This window comes from Fusarium falciforme, chromosome 7, assembly GCF_026873545.1.
Source record: "Fusarium falciforme chromosome 7, complete sequence".
NCBI classification, from domain to species: Eukaryota; Fungi; Ascomycota; class Sordariomycetes; order Hypocreales; family Nectriaceae; genus Fusarium; species Fusarium falciforme.
The window spans coordinates 1,689,414-1,711,461 of NC_070550.1; the positions used below are offsets into that span (position 1 = coordinate 1,689,414).

Consider the following 22,048-nt stretch of genomic DNA (forward strand, 5'->3'; position numbering starts at 1 on the left):
ACCTCCTCCTGGGGCATCGCCAACAGGGGCAGTCTAATCCTCATACCTGCCGAGTTCTAGATGATGCATTGCAAGACGGAGACAGTTCATCAAAAAAGCGACAATGCATATGCCTCGAAAGCGAAACGTGGCCTCGAGGAAACGTAGCGGATGCGTAACTTGTCGTGCACGTCGTCTCAAGTGTGATGAGGCCAAACCACATTGTTCCAATGTAAGACCCTGTCCTCCACTCTGTCTTGCGCCATTCACTCACATCAATCAGTGTACCCGGCTCCGGCTACAATGCGGGGGCTACGTTACTCGATTCAGGTTCAGAGACCAGACTGACTTGTTGAGGAACAAGCACCAGAGAAATGAAATAGACAAGGCGTCTCCACAGACGGCAAACGAGGCGCCAGGGACCCCGAGACTCGGAGATAATCAAGGGCAGGAGTCGACCCATCCAACCCCTCCGCCAGACACTGGCCGGCTGTCGACTTCGTTACTCCCATGCGCAGGCGAAATAGAGTCGTCTCCACAATCCATCGTACCTGGAGACGATACCCCAGTAATTGTTCAGGACATCGATCTAGATCAAAGTCATCAAACAGACCCTGAAGCTCAACAAACAGCTGTCGACAACTCTGCAATCTCGCCTCCTCTTGCCGTGGAACCCTTTCTCAACCCCTCAGTCGCCTCAATTCGAGCCTCCCAAGACCATGGACTCATCGACGCCACCACAAGTCCAGCATCCAGCCATGAAGCAGCGCCTGCTCTTGTCGAAACACAGCTCGAGAGGTTCCCTCTTGTTGACAGCCCCGAGCAACAACGACCTGGCTCGACACCACACCTCGCTCGATTTGAAATCACGGGAATCGAAGCGATTTTCCCAATTATCCAAAACTCTCCGGCCTCGAGTGAGTGGACCGACCAACAGACTGATACAAGTTGGTGTGGGTTTCCAACCGTTGTCCAAGAGCCTGAGCCGCCTTCAGTTGCGCCTCCAGGTCTATTTGAAGCGGCAAAGTTCCCACAGGACATGATATACTATCATCATCTGTGTGACCCTTCATTATCGGGCCTCCTCTCTGTCCTTGGGGTTCGTGATGTTCTAGGCATCGGTGGGTTGGACAAGGGCTTCTTTCACGCCGCTCTGGCCTTATCCGCCCTTCACATGTCCCAGTCATCTTCTGTGTCCAAGGTGGTTGCCGACTGCGCTGCCCTACACGCGTTAGATCACTTTGTCGACGCTCTCGGTTACATGCGGTCAGCGCATTTGAGCGATGGTATTGCCACAATTGATGCACCTGGGAGGGGCCAAAATACCATCGCATGGCTTGCCACTTTGCTTCTGCTTGCCAATTTTGAGCTCAACCGGGGGCAAATAAAGCTCTGGTATGTGCACAGTCATGCTGCTGTGACATATCTATCCCACAACGTTTCTCAAGTTGGCGAACTACCTGTCGGGAAGTCCATCATCCGCTCATTCTCCCGGATTGCCGCTTACCTGGAAATCTTCGATCGATCATATACTGCTTGCCATAGCCTTGCAACTTCAAACGTATCCGCAATGCTTGGAGCATCTCTGAGGACTTCGACGGACTCGTTTGACCGGCTACTCTACATATTGCCTAGAGTGGGTGAGTTTGAAGAAGAATGCCGGACAAGTCCTCAACTTGATAGTCACTGGCGTGCGCAAGCACGGAGCCTTATCGATGAGTTGAAAGCATGGCGGAGGTCTCTGGCTGACCGTGACGTGCCGTCTGCAGATGAGGTAGATGCCGACCCATGGAAGTTGAGTGAAGATGGCTCGACATTGATAATTCGCCCCTTGACTCTGAGCCGCGCTGCCAACCCAGCGAAGGCTGCCACTAGCTTCATGCACTACCTGGTGTCACTGGTGAGGCTTGAAATGAAGTATTCACCTGGAGTGAGACGAAAGCTTCCGGAGAACGGACGCAAGCTTATTCTTGTTGCTTGTCGTCTCGCAGCTGGTGTGTCTAGCTCCGTCTGTGCCGCCAGCAACGCCTATGGTCATGGAATGGTTCCTGCATTAATGAACGCCTACTATTCGTCCGACGACCATGCAGCAAAGGCGTGGATCAAAGACTGGATCTCTCTGTTTCCACGGGACAGAGAAGGGATATGGAATGTGCGCCATGCTCACAGGCTGCTTGAGTACATTGATCAAGAGTACAGCCAACGAGGGTCGAGGCTTGGCTGGGAAGTTATTAAAGTAAGAATGGTTGACCTGGAGGAAAATAGTATACCACAGGATGACGATGACGGATCGGACCATTTCTCGGTAGAGATCTACTCCCGTTGTGCACGTGGCTGGAGTATCGACTTTGTAGAAATCCCATGATGGATTCGTGAGGTAAGACCAGAGATTTTTCCATGGTAGACTCATCAAGTTTCTTGTAAGTAACGAGATAGATCACTTAGAATTTGTAATGAATCATTATGTTGGTGGCTTCATCTTGACAACCATTCTGTATGGTATCAATACATTTGTGTTTTCCCACAGCATGGTTCCTGAGGCGCTCCTCTTGACAGATCAACCCTGGGGGCAATTGGCTACCTGCGATGTTTGGCATCTAATACTTCCCCCATAAAGGATGTTGAAGTCGGTAACGTGGTCACTATCGTAGAAAACGTCCTGTGCTGTGTGTGGCTCCAGTGGTTGATTGCCACATATGGTGGAGCCGCAGAAAGTGCATCGTACCCAGATACCCAATCCGGCAATAAACACGATGGGCCTAGAGTGTTACCTCCTAGGAGCCCTAGCCAAGTCGGGTTGTGGATTGCATAAAGCTCAATACTTCCCTCAAGCTGCCACTTAACTACTGTGCGCCCAGTCCAAGATAAGACGACCTCTATATCGCCCACTTGATACATCATTTGCATTTTCGGAACAGTAACGACAATCATGAGCCCCAGCGCCATCGCAACTCCCCCAGAGGCTTCAACCCTGGCTTCTCAGCCGAAGCTTGGTGAGCTTAGGTCGAAGGGAATGCACAGAGACCTTGTTCCAGAATGTGAACAAGGCCCGGTTCCGGCTGCCGATGACCCTGTGAGGTTCACGCAGAAGGCCACCACCGCTCACATGGTGAAGGTGCGCTGGACTGCAGAGAATGGCTGGGAAAATGCAGAGATGGTGCCCTACGGCAAGATTTCACTTGAACCCACTGCTAGCGTCCTGCATTACGCTACTGAGACGTTCGTGAGTATAGAAACTCTTCTCTTCTGGGCTGATTGAGATATACTCACACCGCTAATAGGAAGGAATGAAAGTGTACCGCGGATACGACAACAAGCTCCGTCTGTTCCGACCTCAGCTCAACTGCGCTCGCATGCTCAGGTCCAATGCTAGAGTGGCCCTTCCATCATTCAGTCCCCAAGGACTGCTTGATGTCATCACCCGCTACGTGGCGACCGAGTGTCCCCGTTGGTTGCCAGAGCCTGGCACCAATCTCTACCTAAGACCAGCCATGATCGGAAGTGGTGAGGCATTGGGAATCAGTGTCCCAGCCGAGGCCCTCTTCTTTCTTTTCGCAGCCTTATTCCCTCAAGCCTCCAAGGCACCACACCCTGGTGTCAAGCTATTGGCCAGCAGTTCTGACATTATTCGCGCCTGGCCTGGAGGATTCGGCAACGCCAAGGTGGGTGCCAGCTACGGACCGGCTATGGCGGCACATGGCAGGGCTCGTGAGAAGGGATGCGGGCAGACCCTGTGGCTATTCGGACCCGAGAACTACGTGACCGAGGCGGGAGCAAGTAACTTCTTTGTCATTTGGAAACGGAAGGATACACAACAGCTGGAACTAGTGACAAGCTCACTCGATACCGGCGTCATTCTCCCCGGTGTTACCCGACAGAGTGTCTTGGAGATCGCTAGAGAGAGGCTAGCAAAGGACACTGTATCCCAATGGTCTGAGCTCCAGCCGCTGGAGGTTGTCGAGCGGCCTTTGACTATGGATGAGATCGCCGAAGCTCATACCGATGGCCGCCTTGTCGAATGCTTCGTCAGTGGAACTGCAGTAAGTTTGCACCCTGATGCTTGAGCCTAATTCCTCATTGTGCTGACATTTCATAGATGTTTATTACCCCTGTTTCATACATTCGGTATAATGACACAGACGTGTCCTTCCCTATGACTGTTACAAGCGCCGGTACAAAGACTCCTTTGTGCCAATATTCCACAAAGATCAAGTCTTGGCTGGAAGATATCATTTATGGGCGTGTTGAGCATGAGTGGGGTCATGTCATCGAGGAGTAAGCAGGTTCAGGCGAAAACTGGATTTTTGTAGTATTGGAAACATTGCATAGCTTTTATCGATTCTATTTAAGGTATCTCAAAATTTACATCGCTAAGTGCATAACTCGTATTAAAACCCTAGATGAAGATATTTATTGTTGCCCTAACATATGAACTTTCTCTAACTTGGGTTATCGCTCACATCACCGAAAGAGCCAACCATGACAGCGAAGTTAGATGTTGTCAACACAGTAGTAGCATCATTTGATCTAGAAACGTGAAAGATAGTCGGAGTTTGGTAACTATCGATGTATTCCTCCAGGACATTGACGCACCATGATATGATGACTTTTCTTGTTATCCGGTTGCCTACCTACCCTGCACATGAAGGGGGCTGAGACTTGGCACATCAAATGAACCAAGCACCATAAGGCACCATCATCCATCGTAAATTCGTCTTAATATCTCTTGGGGATTTTTCTTCACAATAGTATAAGAATAGCCAAACAGTGTCTAAGTGAAACCCATTTCTTCGAGCATCTTTTAAGTTTACACTCCCCATGACCATTTCCATCAGCCACCCTTCAACCCGTATGTTCAGCCCAAAACATTGCACCAACTACACAACTGAGTCAGAACCTGTCGATTCGACAAAGAAATAGTTGACGATATGTCTTAAAGCAAGCTCGGCATGATTCTAGTTATAGTCAGTATCTAGACATATATGAGTTAGGTTACTGATGCGACATACCTTCATTGAATCGTTTGTCAGACCACCAACATGCGGTAACAATGTCACACAGTCGTAGCCCAGTAGTCTAGGATTCACCTTTGGCCTCGAAAATTTGTTAGATCATGTTCGTGTGGCAGCGATTTAGGTGCTTACTCGTCATGGTGAACGTCCAGCCCTGCACCACCCACGATGCCTTCCTCAATGGCATCACAGAGTGCTTCCTCGTCGACGCAGAGTCCTCTAGCGATGTTGATGATCCTAACGCCATTCTTCATCTCTGCAAACACTTCTCTACAGAGAAGATGGTGGGTTGTGACTGAGTAGGGACATGACAGCAGAATACAATCGACGACTCGTGCGAGACCCAGTAGGCTGTCATGGAGGACGATCAGAGGAAGACCTGTAACTGAGCTTCCTTCACTTTCAAGCCGACTGCGCAAGCTTGGCCTATCTATGCAGTGAATCTTCATGCCCAACGTAGCTGCTTGCCTCGCAATGGTCTCCCCGATAGAGCCCATGCCAATGATGCCGAGGCTTTTCCCAAAAGGGTCAACGGCATTTCTGGCAGAGTCTCGCAGAGCCGGGAGAAATTGATCTTGGCGGAGCATTCGCTCATACCGGCTCAGGTTACGGAAAGCCGCTACAATGAGGTAGATTCCCACTGCAGCCGTGGATTGACTCCCGCCTGTCGTATTGAAAAAGGCAATCCCTTTCTCGTGAAGCTCGTCAACCGCCTCATCGTTGTAGCCGTGGCCGAAATTGACAATTACTTTGAGGCTTGGGGGAAAATGCGCGAGACCCCGATGCGTCCAGCCGATCAAGACCTTTTCGCAGCCTTCTGGTAGATTGAGGCCAAGACGCACGATGCCATCGACATTCTTGCAGCTTCCAGATCGCAATGACTCGTGAAAGGCATCATTGGTCGGAAAATGGTAAGATTCGACGTTGAAATTGGTGGTGAAATTAGCCCAGGCTTCATCAGCAACGAGGCCAGTCGGTGACCCGATAACGAGAATTGTTGGCTTTGCACTCATGTTGCTCAGAGCGATTGAATTGGGGAATCATGATAACAGAGACTGGCAAAGCCATTTGCCCCAGTATATACCCAGCCCAAAGCCGTTTGCAACAGAGGTTCCTTCAACCGAGTTGTCTCCATCCAAAGGCTCGTGATTGGCCCTCGTACAGAATGTCCACATACGGCAATTTTTGGTTCACCTCGGATCGCCGCTGATTGGAGGTGGAGTGTCTGACCAATCAGCACAGCAGAAATGAGTCAGACATCATGATAAAAGGTGATGTAGGATGCTGGTGTTTTGACGATAGCGAAGGTATACAGAAGTTCCGTTTGTTATAGAACTTGAAGACTCACTCTCGAATCAAGATGGACTACGTCAAATTCTGCGAAAGGTACTGCTTCTCCCCCGGCTGACCTGAACCATGCAGCTGACGGATAACCAGCGTCGATAAGCTTCAAGGCCGCTTCATCGACAGTAAGTCTAGTTGCTTGCGTATGGCGAATGGGGGCTAAGCTAACCGTAGCGAAATTACTCAGGACTCCGAGATGCAATCGAAATCCCTTCTGTATCTTCCGAGACTGGCCGCAGGGCCGACACTATCAAGGTTTCCCCACCTAGCGAGATTCTGAAGGCTGCAGCTGCTGATCACGAGTTTAGATGGCCCATTGGACCATGGCTCAGATGAAAGAACTGGGCGTTGAGGTACGGCTCAAGTCTCTGGGCAAAGAATCTGGAACAGACCTAGACTTGCCCCCGTTGATCCTTGGCCGGTTCGGAAATGATGCCGATAAGCCTACAATCATGGTCTACAGCCATTACGATGTGCAGCCAGCCAGTCTACAGGATGGATGGGAGCATGATCCATGGACCTTGACAGAGAGTAACGAAGTTCTGCATGGTAGAGGGACCTCCGACGACAAAGGCCCGCTGGTGAACTGGCTCAACATGCTGGAAGCCTTTCAAGACGCGAACCAAGAAGTCCCGGTGAACCTGGCGTTTTTCTTGGAGGGCATGGAGGAGAATGGCTCAGTTGGGTTCCGCGCCGCCCTTGAAGACGAAGCAAACCAGTTCCTCTCTGACGTTGATGCCGTGTGCTTGACCGATGTGGCTTGGGCGAGCAACACGCAGCCAACGATTCCTCGAGGTCTCAGGGGAGTCCTGTTCTACAGAATCACCATCCGTGGCGCTCAAGAAGATGCCCACAGTGGCCTTTTTGGCGGCGCCATTTCGGAGCCAATGACTGACATAGTCAATATCATGAGCTCCCTTGTGGACTCCCAGGGCAAGTTGCTCATTCCCGGAATCTATGATGCTGTGCTCGAGGTCACTGATGAAGAGCGAGAGTCTTATGAGAAGCTACCGCTGACACCTGAAGCCCTGGATGGGGGGATCGGGGGTAGACTGCTCCATGCAACGAAAGCAGAAACAATTATTTCCAAGTAAGCTCGCATGATCCTCTGGCTTCGGGTGCCATCAAGATGGTTAACACGAATGTAGATGGCGACAACCGTCTCTCAGCCTCCATCGCATAGAGAATCTAAAGCCCGGGCCGGGAGCGACCACCTCAATCCCCGCCGCCCTGGTCGGAAAGTTCAGTATCCGGACAGTTCCACGCATGGAGGCCAGCGAAGTGGATGCTCTGGTTCGCCAGCACATTGAAGCAAGATTCAAGCAGCTTCAGAGCAAGAATGAGCTTGATATTGTTTGCGTGCACCAGAGTGACTGGTTCTATGAAGACGTCGACCATTGGAACTACCAGGCGGCGATCAAGGCCATAGAACAAACTTGGGACGTTACTCCTCCAATCACTTGTGAAGGTGGCAGGTCTGTATTTGTTGAGCGCCGAGAAAAAGCCTCTTGCTAACTGGGCACAGTATCCCAATCGCTCTGGACATGAAAAAGGTTTTGAAGAAAAACGTCCTCTTGCTCCCAGTAGGGAGGCCGACTGATGGTATCCATTCTGTGAACGGTACGTGGCCACTTGCTAATGTTACAGTGAAACTCACTAACACATGAATCGTGATTGCAGAAAAGCTAGACAAGATAAACTAGTAAGTTTTCGAGTGAAGAAATACTGTTCAAGATCCTAGAACTAACGGTCGTGCCCAGCTTTAACGCAATCAAAGTTTATGGCTCATATCTCGGGGAGATAGCTGCTCGATGGCAGGGAAAATGAGTAGAGAGGGGGTCGAGATACTCTTCATAGCTCGTAAACAGGCGGTAGAACATCGTGCTCTGCAGGTTGTAATAGACCTGTCATCATTCCACTTTTGAGTCCGGTCTTTTGGTTTCGAACCCTTTTGCGACCGCCTGTACGACTTTGACAAGTATTGAGTGACCCGGTAGTAAAAAATGTTGTTCTTCCTCCTTATCCTCGATGGCGTCTCCAAAGAGGCCATTAACAAGACCAACAAAGCAGATATGATTGCCGCTTAAATAAGAAAGACTTGACCTTTCAAAGACTAAATTATCTTAAGAGATACTCTCATAGAGGCTTCGGGTGACTTTTAGTAGTACCTCTACTCTTCTTATGGCGCCTTGTTCACCACATACAGAGAAGCAAGAGCAAAGATCTTTGTTCTAATCTTTTTTTTCTTCTACTATGTACAGCCCAACCTCTTCGACGATCTCAGATCACACCGTAATCCCAAGCACCTTTTCCAACAGGCGAATACAAGTGGGATGGTAAAACCTCTCATACTTGTAGAAGACCTTGTTGGCAAACTCTTTATCTAGACTTTGCAAACATTCGAACCTGGAAACAATCAGTATCTCAACCCGATAAATAGGAACAGTTCGACTTACAGTGGTCTGACAAACTTCATTCGTCCAGTTTCTCCGAGAAAAGCCTCGGTGTCTTCAAGAAGACCTCGGTCTCCTGCCTTCAAGCCGACTCGTAGATATCGCGACAACACCTCAAAGTTGGTCGACTTCCTTAGCCCGTATAGAGTGCCAAGAAGCTGGGAAGAGTCCAGAGTGATGGGTGTTGGCGAATCTAGAAGGGCATCGAGAAACACGTTCAGCTGCCCAGCGCTCCAGCCCTCGACATCGGCAGCAGAGACCGAGGTAGCTGAGTCACGAGCCATGTCGATCCACTTCTGGGCAAGGTTGAGACACCCATCGTACTCTGGAGAGTGGAAGTCGGGCTTTTGAGGCAAGCCAGGCTTGTGGTACCATTCGTCCCAGTTGATGGAGTTGAGGGCTTCCGTGGCGGCAGCGTCTTGAGAGAAAAATTCCAAAACTGTAGCCTTGAAGGTGTACGAGTCCAGTGTTGCTCGTGAGAACTTTCTGAAATACTGAACCCAGTTAGTTTGACTCTGCGAGGTTGAGGGAAGGGGTTGGCTGAACTCACATGCGGGATGAAGGGCAGCCACTTCTCTCGTCCAACCAACTTCTCTAAGAAGCACAGAAATGTGTATCCCTTCTCGTACGAGATCCTGGACATGACATCGTCCGGCCGCTTTCCCTGAAGGTCTAAGACCAAGCTCGTTTCCGGGCTCTCGCTACCTCCATACGACTCGATGCCATAGATGAGTTCGTTCCAACCGACGATTGCCTCAAAGACGGCTGCCTTCTCGCCCTTGACCTGGCGTAGAATCTCGCGCTCGATGTAAACAGTCCAGCCTTCGTTCAGCCAGAAATGCTCCCATGAGGAGTTTGTAACCAAATTGCCGCTAAAGTTGTGCGCAAACTCGTGCGCGACGACAGAGATGTTCTCCCGGTCACCAGAAATGACTGTGGCGCTGTAGAAGTTGAAGACGGGGTTCTCCATTCCGCCGAGGTGGAAGGATTTGGGGAGGATGACGAGGTTGTAGAGCGGCCAGGGGTTCGTGAAAATGAGGCTCTGTATCACGCAACTGCATTAGCCATCTCTGTTATGTCAAAATACAACCAGTCTACTGCGATCTTACCTCGGTAGCGTCAATAATTGCGTCAATATCGGGTTGAAGCTCAGCCACAGCTGCTTCTAAGCTCGATGGCGCAGAGTAGAGATAGCTCATCTTGCCAATCTTTGCTCCAGCCAGATTCCTGAGTGATGTCAGTGCTCAGACCACTTATCATGGCCAATAAACCTACCCGCTAGCGACGGCAAAAAGGTAGTTAGAGGTAGGAACATCTTGCTGAAACTTGTACTCTTTTGCGTCTGTCATGTTCACAGCAGGAGGGAACAGAAGATCATGCTGAGGGATACCACTTGCAACAACCGGCAATGGGGAGGAGACGGTTATGTCAAACGTTGTCTTGACAGAAGGAGTATCCTGACAGGGGAAAATGGAGCGTGCATGGACGGGCTCTCCTTGAGAAACTAGAGACTGTGAGCCAAGCTCTGCATGGTCATGATGTGAGGGAACAAACATAAAAAGGGGTATAGCTTGTCATCTGTCTGCTCGGGGCTGAACCATTGGAGACCGGTGCATTGATTGGTAGTCTCAAAGTGAATCTGTTGGGTTGTGAGTCGCCGTCATGTATGTCACAATCTCCGCCTCAGCAAACGTACCTCAAGGTCCAAGATCTCACCCTGGGTGTAGCCGCGACCAAGCTGCACAATCAGTGGGCGGCCATTTTGATCCGTGGCTTGGCCCAGCTGCCATTGGATGTGTTCCCCACCCACACTTGCGCTGAGGATGTTGAGGTAGCTGGTGTCGAGGATGACAGTCTCGAGACCTTCAGCTTTGAGAGGCTCTAGGGTAGTGATTACGCTTCCTGTTAAGATCTTTCGATCAAATTCGACTGCCAGCTGCAACTTGGTATGCTTAGTGACCACATCGTGGAAATTGGAGTTGGTGTTGACGTCGTGGGCGTGGAATTGACACATGGTGAAGAACAGGGGCTTGGTGATTGCAAGCTCAATCAATGACTTGTTGCTGTGTCGTGAGAAGTAACCATGAGTTAACAAGATATACCCAGACTCGCCTTGAATCGGGGCACGATTCTCTTACCAGACGAGAATTACAAACTTGGAGACGTAAGCCAGCGGACATCAAAAATCGCCTGACTGAGTTAGCTCGAAACCCCGCGTTCTCGTCGTTCCTTTTCACCACTTGAGGAAATTCTCGACAAACTTTGAACCATGCCACTAGTAACAGGAGGCCCTAGCCCGATCCGATCTAGCTCATGCCGAGAGATAAGAAGATTGCTTATCTCCTATCGTGATGAACAAGGGGCGACGAACGCAGCGAGTTCCGATATTCCAAGGAGATAATCGCGACGAGCTGATCGCGTGGTTGAACCATGGCTGTAAACGGGAAACATGATCAACGATATAACAAGTGCTTCAGTCAACTCGAATTAACTGGCCAAGAACCAAGTCGATAGCCTCAGCCGGCTAGCAAACAGTTCCAGCTTCACGAATCTCCAACACATTCCATTATGGAGCCGACCAAGACGGCAACCGTTGACAGCGTCAATGGCAAAGTCTCCCCGGACGAAGGCGACGGAAGCCATTCAATCGCCATGCCAGGAGAGGTTCTTCTGACTGAGGAAGACCTGTTTGAGCCTTTTCCTGTCGATGAGACACTTGAGAGTCTGGAGGCAGGTCGTCGTATCCTCAGAGTCCGCAGTGTCTTTGTGGGTGTCCTCCTAGGAGGGATTGTCAATGCAGCCAATGTTTATCTCGGTATGTATGTGAAACCCTCTAAGCATTGACAAAGCCTACTAACGTATTTTGTTCAACCTTTAGGCCTACGAATGGGCATAAGCTTCCCCGCAAACCTCTTTGGCGCCATCGTTGGCTTTGCCGTCGTCAAGACCTTGAGTAAAGCATTCTCCGAGTCGATTCCGATTCTTGGAGGGGCCTTCGGACCGAAAGAGAATGCAATCATCCAGACGAGTGCCACGGCTGCTGGTGGTCTCAGCACTGTCTTTACTAGTGCTATCCCGGCTCTGTACCAGATGAACCTGCTGCACACCCCAACGGCAGATTATGGGAGAATTGTTCTCTTCACTCTTGGTCTTGCTTACGTAGGATTCTTCTTTGCTACACCGTGTAAGTCAGGATCCTTGCCTGCCTCTGCTATCTAGGTACTGACCCAATGGCATATAGTCAGGAACTTATTTATCATCAAATTGTCTAGAGCTCTCAACCTCGTCTTCCCTACCGCGACTGCGACCGCCACAACGATTCAATCAATTCATACCGCGGCAGCTGGTGAGACCGCAGCGATGAAAAAGGTCAAGATGCTCGGTATTGCGTTTGTAGCAGCTCTGGTCCTAAGAGTCGCATCCAACTTTGCCCCTGGAATTCTCTGGGACTGGCACATCTTTACATGGTTCTTCATCTGGGGTGGTCACAACAACGCAGCTATCTTTGTTGAGAATTGGGGTTGGTTTCTTGAATGGACTCCTGCCATTATTGGCTCTGGCATGATGGTCGGCACTAACACGGCCGCATCCATGTTTGCCGGGGCTGTCATCAGTTGGGGCATCATTGGACCTGTCCTAGTCCGTACGGGGGCGGCCAGCGGTGTCAAGATCATGGGTCCAGACTACACTGGCCCATGGGAAGAGTTTACGACTTACATGAGCATGAACCTGGAAGACCCTGTTAACAAGCCCAGCCCGCGGTACTGGCTTCTTTGGCCGTAAGCTCCTTACCATCACCTTCTTCTATTATCACATTCTCAGACTATTCTAGTGGAGTTCTTCTGATGGTAGCGGTTTCCATTGTCGAGGTGCTCTGTCAGTATCGACTCCTCTCTATCGCCGCCAAGGTCCTGGCCCACAGAGTATGCGCCTCCATCTGCTCAGCCTGTCGGGCCGTTGGCATCAAAGCCACGTGGGTCGAGCGCTACTCCGAATCATATGATGATAGATCCGACGACACAACAGACGAGTCTCAGGCTATTAAGCCATGGATGTGGATCAGCGGCCTGGTTCTGTCGATCATTGTAACCTGCCTCAGCTGTGGCTTGCAATGGGGAATGCCCTTGTCAATGACCATCGTTTCCATTATCATGGCCGTCATTCTGACCGTCCTGGCCATTTTGAGCACCGGAATGACAGACATGACACCCCTTACCGCCATCGCAAAGTCTTCTCAGCTGGTCCTTGGAGGCATGACTCGTGGGGATAGTTGGACTCTAGCCAAGGCCCAGACTCTGAACTCCCTGGGCGGTGCCGTTGCGGCCGGCGTAGCGAATCAGGCAACTGATCTGACGGCCGATTTCAGAGTTGGGTTAGTAGTCATGATGATCCTACAGACCGGCACGAGGCTGACTATTTGACAGATTCCTTCTCAGAACGCCTCCTCGAGCACAGTGGATAGCCCAACTTCTTGGAAGTGGCGTTGCAATCTTCCTCGCACCAGCCATCTTCCTGGTCTTTGCATCGGCGTATCCTTGCATCCTGGATGTTACAGCCGAGACGTGTGCTTTTTCAGCCCCATCTGTATCCGCGTGGAGAGCAGCCACCATCGCAGCAACAAGCCCAACTCTTCCCATCCCCAAGTCATCTGGCATCTTTGCCATCTGCATCACAGTTTTTGGTTGCCTGGTAACTGTTATGAAGCACTTCTATCTGGTGAAGGAACGGCAGAAGTACCGTCTCTATCTGCCAAACTTTATGACGCTTGGCCTGATGATGGTGATTCCACAACCTTGCATTGGAACAGCTATGATGATTGGAGCTATCATCGCTTTGCTCTGGAAGAGACTCCGACCCGCTGGTTACGAGGAGTATCTATTTTCTGTTCTGTCCGGTATGATCGCGGGCGAGGGTATTGGGGGTGTTATCAACGCGATTGTTGCCATCGCGGGCGTTCAAGCCGGTACCGGAATTGGCTGCCCCGCCGGAATGTGTTGATTGTAATATTCTGCATATATTTATCTCTAGGTGGCGAGATAATGGTGGCATGTATTTCTTTCGTGGTCTGATGAGTTCCTAACGGCGGGTGCCTGTCCGTCTGTCAAGGCATTTAACAATAACCTTCAACCTTTGCCTAGGACGCTATAAACCTCAAGAGGTAGCCTTAACCTAGTCTAGTAGATAACCCGCCATGTCTTATACATACTGGCCTGCTTAAACACAGGTATTGTTAGACCAGACCTCAGATACTGGCCTTGGAGCCTGGGCTGATTTGGGTAGTAGTCACTCAAGTTTCATACACGCGAGGATGGAGTACAATCTATTACAATCGCGAAATCACCTCTGCTAGTTAAACCCTTGCTGATCGTCTAGATCAATTGGAGCCCACTCTTCTCCGGGCCCCCGTGCAGCCTTGGCCGCTTCTTCTGGGCCTTCAACTGCGTGACCTGGAAAGCCTGTCTCACGTGTTCAACACCAACAGCTTCTCTCTCAGTATCATCTGTCGTAAAAAGCCCCTCGCGGACTTTGTTCACCGACGACTTGGATCCTCCATCCTTCCGCTGCAGCTCATTCTCCTGAATGGCTAGGGCCATCTCGGTCAACCTCTGTACCATGTCACATACCAGGAAGCTGAGGATGTCCAGACAGTCGTGCTTGGGCTCGGTTTCGGCTATGACGCCTAGGCCAGACCATTCGCGGAATTTCTGTTTCTTGCGATAGCTGAAGGATGCCCGGCGGCGGGACTCGGCCCATGTCTTATACTCCTTTGCAGTCATCCTTCTTGTTATCCGGTCTGCGCGACGGAGCCTTTCGACAGTCGCCTGGTTAGATTCAGGATGTAGACCCTCTGTCTCTTCAACTTCAGGCAGCTGCACGGAAAAGTAGGATTCGACATCCCACGGCAGCGTCAGTTTTGGACGCTTTTGGATCTTTTTATCTTTTTGGACAGGGACTTCGAGAACCTCAGCCAGATCTTGGACTGCTCCGAGTTCCGCATCTCCCTTGTCACTTTCCGCTTTGCTCTTGAGGCGGAGCCTGTTCCATCGGAGAAGGTTCATGAGTCGTCCCAGTCTCACTTGGTCATGTCGGATCTGGAAGAATAGGTCTGCATTGGAGATGAAGCGCGCGCCGCGGCTGGATGCAAGTTCGTTTGCAGTGGTGAGCTGGTAGATATCTAGCAGGCACCCATTTCAAGGAGGCAATACGTACCATTAAGAAGACTTGGTCTCGAATGATTTCTTCAACTACAGCGATCGTCTCGACCGAGGGGTCCTGGGTTTCCCCGGCGATATACATCATCTGTTCAGTTAGTTAACATATGCTAACAAGAAGGATGGATTGGGCAAATACCCGCTGAATCTCGGATTTGAACTTGGGTTCGTTCTTGGACATTGCGAAATGGTGACCATGGGTGCTCAATTCAATCTCGGGGTCTTGAGGAGGGGTTTGCAGCAACAAATTGTTGCCGATTTATACCAGTGACGGCCTTTGTTGCCCATGATGCTCTGATTCACACTGTAGCGCACCGTGTAAACATCTCATCTTTAGCACACATTCACAGTGCGCACAGGGTCCGTGATGGACAAAGAGGCAGTGACGAGGGGCTTTGATAAACTTGGGGGGCTTGGGGATACCCGTACATTTCGTACAGGATGGCTCGGGAAGCAACAGGGGTCTCTTGCAGGGGTTCCTTGTCGCCCCAATCGAATTACACAGAGTCAAAGAGCAGACAACCACCTTGGAACAAACCATCAATGACGTGGTACGTGGCTTGCAGAAGATGGTGTGAGAATAGACCCTATTGATGGGTTCAAAGGATATCGCGTGAGCGAGCTACCTCCTAAGAGAATACAGCACAGTACAAATCATTGATGTCGGTAGCCTAGTTCTCACAATCCGTAACATAATTAGTCTAATTCAACTACTTCATAGTGAGCACATGTCTTGACCAGTTGTAAGATAAATTCTTTAGCTCGCGGGTCCCAGTAAATCCCGAACCACGGATCCCCCTTATCAGATGGTCATAGGCCTCACCCGACATTGGAGTTGTACCAGGTATATTTTGTATAATCACTAGGTCATAGTGATACCAGGTCACCAATGTCGAGAAAATACCACCGTCATCGCCGACGACAGACTCCACGAGATATATAAGGTCCGGGTTGAGTACAGGGAGGATATGCCAATAGCCACGGCGTGTAGTGTAAGGTATCACCATAGTCTCATGTTGAACGAGATCCAACGCACGCTGATACAGCTGTTTGAATGGCAGATCCTTAAGAAGCGCTGTCTCTATGCTAATGGCGCATCCATCAGCAAACAAAATTCAATGTACAGTTTTCGCAGATACCTACTCGGTGTGTCCTTGCAAGCTAGGAGCGTATATGAGTACAAATAGCTTGACTGCGGAGAAGTTGGGACGCTGTTGTAGCTGTTCGAGTACGACCTTAAGATGCCCATTAATAACCAAGAAGCAGTGCAAAGCACATAGGGCTACTAACAATGCCGTTGTCTGGTGTTGAAACAACAATGATGACTGTTTTGCGTTTCTGCCTCGTCTCTTCAACACTGGGTATGGACTCGAGTGACATGTTTGAGTGCGTAGGTGAAGAAAAGTTGACGCGAGACGAAGCACCGCCACTTTCAGCAAAGTAATCAAGCAGAATGACACTCGTCGGTGGGCTTCCTTCTTCTGGGTCTCGTGGGTGGTCCATCGGCTTGACATCCAGCCAGTTACTGACCTTTTGAAGAACTTGTCTCTGTGGGCGAACCATAGTTTCGGGAGGCTTGTCCGCCCACGGTAGGGACGCTAGGGAGAAATCATGGATGTGGTCTGCGATATGGTCTAAAAGTGCCTTCGGGTCAAGATCATCGTCTTGAGGTTTGACAACGCACAGAGGACAAGCCTCAATGGCCAGAGGCTTTGTTCTTTGGCAGACCCTTAACATTTTGGGAAAGTCCTCTTTGTTCGTAACTTGGCCATGCTCCGAGTTCATGTGACCGATGAATTCTTCCGAACTCTCAAAGATGGCGGAGGTCTTAGCGTCGGTGCAAGCAAAGCACTCCCAATATGTGGAGGATCTGTGTTCCTGCTGCATATGAGCGTTCCACTCACTGCGTGAGATGAACAGGGAAACCCCTTTACTGCATGCCGGGAATATGCATGTGAAGGGATACAGATCAGAGGAGAGATGTTTTCTGTTGGACTTGATGTCAGCCTTGCTCCCGCCGGCTGTGGGTGTAGATGAACTAAGCTCTTACCTCCACAGAAGCTGCTTCGACTCCTCACTTGGCAATGTTTGGTGGCAGCAGGGACACCGAAAAGAGGCCCTACTCTTTGCCAAGCCAGGTGGATGCGGCCAGCCTGACTTATCCAATGACACTGACTTCCGGCTCAGAGCGACTTGAGAGTCTGCGGCCTTTTTGAGAGCACGAGTATCCACGGTTCCCTCTGATGGCGTTGTCTCTGACATCAGACCCTGTTGCCGCAAGTCGAGAAGAAGTAGGTTTGTAGATGCCACGTTTGGCGCTTGTTCTGGACTTGTGACTTGTTCAGTTGGCCCCACGGCATTGTCGCCTTGCGCAGTTCCTTCAGCAGAAGTTTTGGTATTGTCCGAGCCATGAATCTCTGCAGATGCTGCTAGCTTCTCTGTGTGCCTCTTGGCGTAGTTGAATCGATTCCGACGTAGGAGGTTGGCAAAGCAAAGCTGCTCTATGGTCGAGCGATGAGCCTCTTGTAGATTTCCAAGATCAGTCTCAAACCCCCAAGGGCCTCTGGCACCTGATCCTGGCTCTGCCACACTTTTTGAGGGTTTCGCAAATAGAAGCGTCATCAGATGCGCTTTGAGAGCTCGAAGATCCTCAATGTCGACTTTGGGCGATTGTTTATAACCCTCATCTTCCAAGTGGCGATAATCTTCAATACTAAAGTTCTTGTCTGCTCTGCGAAGCCGAGATACTGTGCCTGCGGCTCTTATAACCTTGCCTATGCGGATAAGCTGGCCGAGAACGGACTCGGTATCGACCATTGCCTGTTCGAGCAGTGACACGTGTGGCTCTCCATCGGTTTCTTCCGAGTCTGAATTATCCGACCAGGGAGCAAAAGTGTCGGATTGTTGGCTTGATGAATCGTCGAGATTCGTCTCGTCGTCATCTTGAGGCAAATATGGGCTAGGATTTGACCTTGATCCGGACCCTATTTTGCTGTTAGGACGGATATGTGCCTGGAAGATATTTCAATCCATGTTACCGAGGTCAAAACAATCTTGTGCGAGCGTCTTCAGAGCCGACAAGAGTCCCAAAACCACGGATCGAACAGCCGGCTGGGAAGTGAGACGTTTATCAAGGCTGGATTGAGAGGTCGACAGAGCCCCAATTCCTGCTGCCCAGAGGTTGAAGTCAATGATGCGATTCTCGGCCCAGTCTTTAACTACCTGCGCCTCGACAGACTTGCAGCCTTCCAAGGTGTGGCGCGTGGCCAGCGTGGCTTCGAATATGGAGGCAGACCACGGTCCGGGCGTGTCGTTGTTCATATCTCAAGCCAAAGCTAACTAAGCGAGCGTGTATGGGCCGGAGGAGTAATACATGAAAAACACCCGTGATTATCGTACTTCAGAAGGGAGTCTATGCTCTATCTACACAGCCTCACTGCCTTGGGCATCTATGCATGAGCTCTTCAGGCACTCTACGCCACACAAGCAAGCCTCGCCTAATTAACCAAGTTAGCTCTCTGCTGGATCAGGCTCGGCAAACTCTGCGGGGCCTCATTATCTCGCTTCCATTTCGATTACGCTTTTCACCATCACTCTACATGCTGTATGTCGGTATTCCTCGATGGACACTCGGGAGCTGAAAGAGCTGGCCACTAAGGCCACTCTGATGATGGCCGAGGCGGCCGCAAAGGTCGCCCAAGAGCTTGCCGCAAAGGCCATCGACCGCGAGAGAAACCGGCTCGTCATCTTGAGCAAAATCGCGGGATGCCTAATCCAAGTGTACGGCGCTCTTCAGGATCTGGTATCAGGTCAAGAGGAGAAGATCGCTGGCAGACTCCCGCGACTCCTCGTACAATTGGAAACAGTTTGCACGGCAAGTCCCCGTCCGAGGTGTGCACAAGAGTATCTCGCCTTGAATGTACTGACGTGCATGTCACTTGGCGCAGTGGCCCAAGAAGCCACCCGTTCGTGGCCCCCAGTTCTCATTCCTTCATAAATTTACAAGTTCTAAGTCACATTTGGCCAATACGGAACTTTCCCACGCCATCATGGAATTTGTCATGAACGGCGGCCGGCGAGTAGGAGGTTTCATCTCGAATCTCGACAAGTTCGCGTCGATCGAATCTCCAGGTTCAATCCCCCGGCGACCAGGGATTCTGAGCGGAACCGTGTCTAACGAGCTGATCGAATCACCTGATGAATACCCTGCTACCGTTAATACGCTTCTGTACGCAGCGCTATCTCGACACTTCAACTGCACCTGTCCTGGCGAAAACCCTCGGGAGCATTGGGCTAGGTTACGGTTGGCAACGCAGATAAAGCAGGTCGAAGACCATGTTCTGTTCGATATCCTCTTCTCCGCCACACCTGCCAGCCAATGCCTTAAACAGACCCGATGGCAACAACTCCGACTTCAAGTTCCCAGGTGTTACTTGCTTCCCCGTTATCATCCTATGTCCCTTGACTAACGGGGTTAAGGAAAACGAAGCGATCGATTCGATTCGCTCAGGATGTTGATAAAGATGAATACAAGCACCTAACTCAAGCGGAAAAACACACGATTATCCAGTTGGGGAGATTCTGTGCTCTGCTAGGCCGTCCTATCGGCAGCGTCTGCATACCGTTGAAAATCGTCGATGGACACCTCTGCGAACTTGACAATCCAGCCTTGCCGGATCAACAAGTGGCCAAGGCCGGTAGCGTATCACTCTCGGACGTCTTGGAAAAGCATCGGCTACCGTCCAAGGTAAAGATTGCTTTGGCATACACACTTGCCAAAGCCGTATGGCGATACTACAATTCAGACTTTATGAGGACTCCATGGACAACCGAGTCTGTCCACTTCATGCGAGAAGACAGACGCAACATTTCACAGGATGAGATAAACCCGGCTAATCCTTGCTTTGCATTCAGACCCTTCGTGCCAGAAGAACCTGAGCCCGCTGAGTACTGTGACTTCCGACATGTCTACCACCGCTATCCCAGGGTTCTCGCCCTCGGTGTTCTTCTCGTTGCCATAGTCGAGAACCAAGTGCCCCGAAGCCATCCCGAGGGGTCGTCTACAGAGGAACGAATGAACGACGACTTGATGACATGTCGAGACATTGCCAAGGGCAAAGATTGGCCAAACTTGGGTCTACAAAGCGAGGAGGCAAGCTTGATCTATAGAGATGCCGTTGACAAATGCCTTGACCCAGATCTTTTCCATGTCCCCTCGTCTAACGGTGACGAGGATCAGGCAGGGATCAGACAGAGAAGAAACGCATTATATACGCACGTCGTTCTCCCACTGGAGGGTTTATGCGAGGACTGTGGAATTATCGACAAGCAAGATATCGGCCGACTCATCTATTCGCGACCTGTCCAACCCAAGATACCGCCTACCCCGACATTTCTAGCCACTCCAAGTCAGCACATGTGAGTAAAACCTGTTGTTCTCTTCTGGCGATGAGAAAGAAACATAACATCGTAAACAGCAACCACTCGCAGGCATGGATCCAGAACTTAGCGGAAAGCTTCGTTTCAAAGAACATTGTGAAACAATACAGATTAGACAGCTCCTTGTCGCGCGTCCGAATCGCCATTCTTGATACTGGATATGATTCCAAGACGCAGTTTTTCCAACCACCTTCTCGCAAGAAGCGAATCGTCCATTGGAAGGACTTTACTGGCAGGCAAGACGAACATGTGGACTGTGACGGACACGGTACGCACGTATTGTCTCTGGCCATGAAGATTGCACCAGGAGCAGAGATATGTGTGGCCCGCGTTGCAAACAGCGCAAATGATCTGACGCACTCAGCATCCCGAATTGCGGACGTAAGAGGCCGAAGCTATACTGGGTTATTTCTGGACCTGGGCTAACTATGGACAAGGCCATCAAGTGGGCAACTGACCCCCTGCAAGGGAATGCAGACATCGTGTCCATGTCGTTTGGGTTCCCAGAAGAACCCTATGTAGAGGGAAGACCAGCCATAAGCAATGCTATTCACAGAGCAATGCATGACCGAGACGGCCGGGTCCTTTTCTTCGCGGCCACAGCAAATGATGGAGCAAATCAGACAGAAATGTTCCCAGCTCGGCACCCCAACGTCATATCCATCCGAGCAACTGACCATAAAGGTGCTTTCCAGGAGTTTAACCCTGCTGCGGATTACTCTGGGGCACATGTCTTTGGCACACTGGGGACAGACGTTCCTGGAGCTGGGCTGAGCACGCACGACGGGGAGGTTTACGAGACGGGCGTGTCAATGGCAACTCCTATAGCAGCTGGAATTGCGGCCATGGTATTGATGGATGTGCGCCTCGGTCATTTACTTGGGCAGTTCGGCCCAGAACTGCTGATAGAGAAGCTCTGGAAAAAGAACGGCATGGACTCGGTGCTCAGAAAGCTATCCAGACAAGTACGGGAGAAACACTACTACATTTACCCGCATGATTTCTTTAGGGGGGAGAAAAGAGACACAGAACGGAATGCTCTTATAATAGACGCACTGAGGCTTTCTTAGTTGTATAGAATTCATGGCTACATGCAAAATCTGGGCCGGGAACTGTGTCAGATGTTCTATCGTGCTTGGTCTAACAGGCACACCTTTCTCAGCCTGCATTCCTGGTTACGCCCTCCTGCGCCACACGATCTCTCTAAAGCGCTTAACCAGTGATTGGATAACAGCACGCCACGTTGAATTTCAGCCTGACACACAACAACCCCACCCATCGTCGTAGTCGTCCCTAGGTTCCTCACAACTTCTTAGACGACCGGGCACTGAACTAGACGCTCTCCCGTCCCCGGACAATATGGCTCTCAGAACCTATCTCCTGGCTCCGAATTTCACTTTCGAGCTCGATGGCCCAATCCGCATCGGCAATATCATCGCTGATCCGTTCCGCCCTACGAAGCCTCTCAGCTCTCCTCTGGAACCGCCCCTCACTGCCACGCATACCGACTTTGAGTGCTCTTTCACCCGAGAGAGCAGCAAATCACTCAACGGTAGCGTCTGGGCGCAGTTTCTGCAAACTGCCAGTGCCAAAGTCGGCGGTGGAGTGA

At 50.7% G+C, this 22,048-nt stretch overlaps 9 protein-coding genes across 9 annotated transcripts; 5 read left to right on the forward strand and 4 right to left on the reverse strand.

Moving 5' to 3' along the window:
- Positions 1–103: 103 nt before the first annotated feature.
- NCS54_00912400 (Zn(2)-C6 fungal-type domain-containing protein) lies at positions 104–2,344 on the forward strand (the record flags this gene model as incomplete). The annotated part of the gene is made up of 2 exons (XM_053154479.1): positions 104–211; positions 263–2,344. 2 exons carry the CDS (start codon positions 104–106, stop codon positions 2,342–2,344), a joined length of 2,190 nt encoding a protein of 729 aa, XP_053010454.1.
- A 564-nt stretch (positions 2,345–2,908) lies between these two features.
- Positions 2,909–4,258, forward strand: NCS54_00912500 (Branched-chain-amino-acid aminotransferase; the record flags this gene model as incomplete). Its single annotated transcript, XM_053154480.1, has 3 exons — positions 2,909–3,202; positions 3,261–4,019; positions 4,076–4,258. The coding sequence occupies 3 exons, from the start codon at positions 2,909–2,911 to the stop codon at positions 4,256–4,258; spliced, it is 1,236 nt and encodes a 411-aa protein (XP_053010455.1).
- A 598-nt stretch (positions 4,259–4,856) lies between these two features.
- NCS54_00912600 (Hypothetical protein) lies at positions 4,857–6,004 on the reverse strand (the record flags this gene model as incomplete). The annotated part of the gene is made up of 3 exons (XM_053154481.1): positions 4,857–4,934; positions 4,989–5,073; positions 5,124–6,004. 3 exons carry the CDS (start codon positions 6,002–6,004, stop codon positions 4,857–4,859), a joined length of 1,044 nt encoding a protein of 347 aa, XP_053010456.1.
- Positions 6,005–6,351: 347 nt separating this feature from the next.
- Positions 6,352–8,162, forward strand: NCS54_00912700 (M20-dimer domain-containing protein; the record flags this gene model as incomplete). Its single annotated transcript, XM_053154482.1, has 8 exons — positions 6,352–6,377; positions 6,429–6,460; positions 6,523–6,590; positions 6,644–7,425; positions 7,484–7,810; positions 7,861–7,955; positions 8,016–8,037; positions 8,096–8,162. 8 exons carry the CDS (start codon positions 6,352–6,354, stop codon positions 8,160–8,162), a joined length of 1,419 nt encoding a protein of 472 aa, XP_053010457.1.
- Positions 8,163–8,620: 458 nt separating this feature from the next.
- NCS54_00912800 (Leuk-A4-hydro-C domain-containing protein) lies at positions 8,621–10,802 on the reverse strand (the record flags this gene model as incomplete). The annotated part of the gene is made up of 7 exons (XM_053154483.1): positions 8,621–8,741; positions 8,792–9,282; positions 9,339–9,830; positions 9,898–10,015; positions 10,064–10,292; positions 10,343–10,427; positions 10,485–10,802. The coding sequence occupies 7 exons, from the start codon at positions 10,800–10,802 to the stop codon at positions 8,621–8,623; spliced, it is 1,854 nt and encodes a 617-aa protein (XP_053010458.1).
- Positions 10,803–11,356: 554 nt separating this feature from the next.
- NCS54_00912900 (Hypothetical protein) lies at positions 11,357–13,786 on the forward strand (the record flags this gene model as incomplete). The annotated part of the gene is made up of 5 exons (XM_053154484.1): positions 11,357–11,603; positions 11,667–11,972; positions 12,030–12,567; positions 12,621–13,160; positions 13,213–13,786. The coding sequence occupies 5 exons, from the start codon at positions 11,357–11,359 to the stop codon at positions 13,784–13,786; spliced, it is 2,205 nt and encodes a 734-aa protein (XP_053010459.1).
- Positions 13,787–14,157: 371 nt separating this feature from the next.
- NCS54_00913000 (Hypothetical protein) lies at positions 14,158–15,181 on the reverse strand (the record flags this gene model as incomplete). Its single annotated transcript, XM_053154485.1, has 3 exons — positions 14,158–14,952; positions 14,999–15,088; positions 15,140–15,181. The coding sequence occupies 3 exons, from the start codon at positions 15,179–15,181 to the stop codon at positions 14,158–14,160; spliced, it is 927 nt and encodes a 308-aa protein (XP_053010460.1).
- Positions 15,182–15,710: 529 nt separating this feature from the next.
- Positions 15,711–18,321, reverse strand: NCS54_00913100 (Hypothetical protein; the record flags this gene model as incomplete). Its single annotated transcript, XM_053154486.1, has 5 exons — positions 15,711–16,086; positions 16,144–16,235; positions 16,291–16,987; positions 17,051–17,984; positions 18,039–18,321. 5 exons carry the CDS (start codon positions 18,319–18,321, stop codon positions 15,711–15,713), a joined length of 2,382 nt encoding a protein of 793 aa, XP_053010461.1.
- A 728-nt stretch (positions 18,322–19,049) lies between these two features.
- On the forward strand, positions 19,050–21,509 carry NCS54_00913200 (Peptidase-S8 domain-containing protein; the record flags this gene model as incomplete). Its single annotated transcript, XM_053154487.1, has 4 exons — positions 19,050–19,228; positions 19,480–20,418; positions 20,478–20,820; positions 20,877–21,509. The coding sequence occupies 4 exons, from the start codon at positions 19,050–19,052 to the stop codon at positions 21,507–21,509; spliced, it is 2,094 nt and encodes a 697-aa protein (XP_053010462.1).
- Positions 21,510–22,048: the final 539 nt, after the last annotated feature.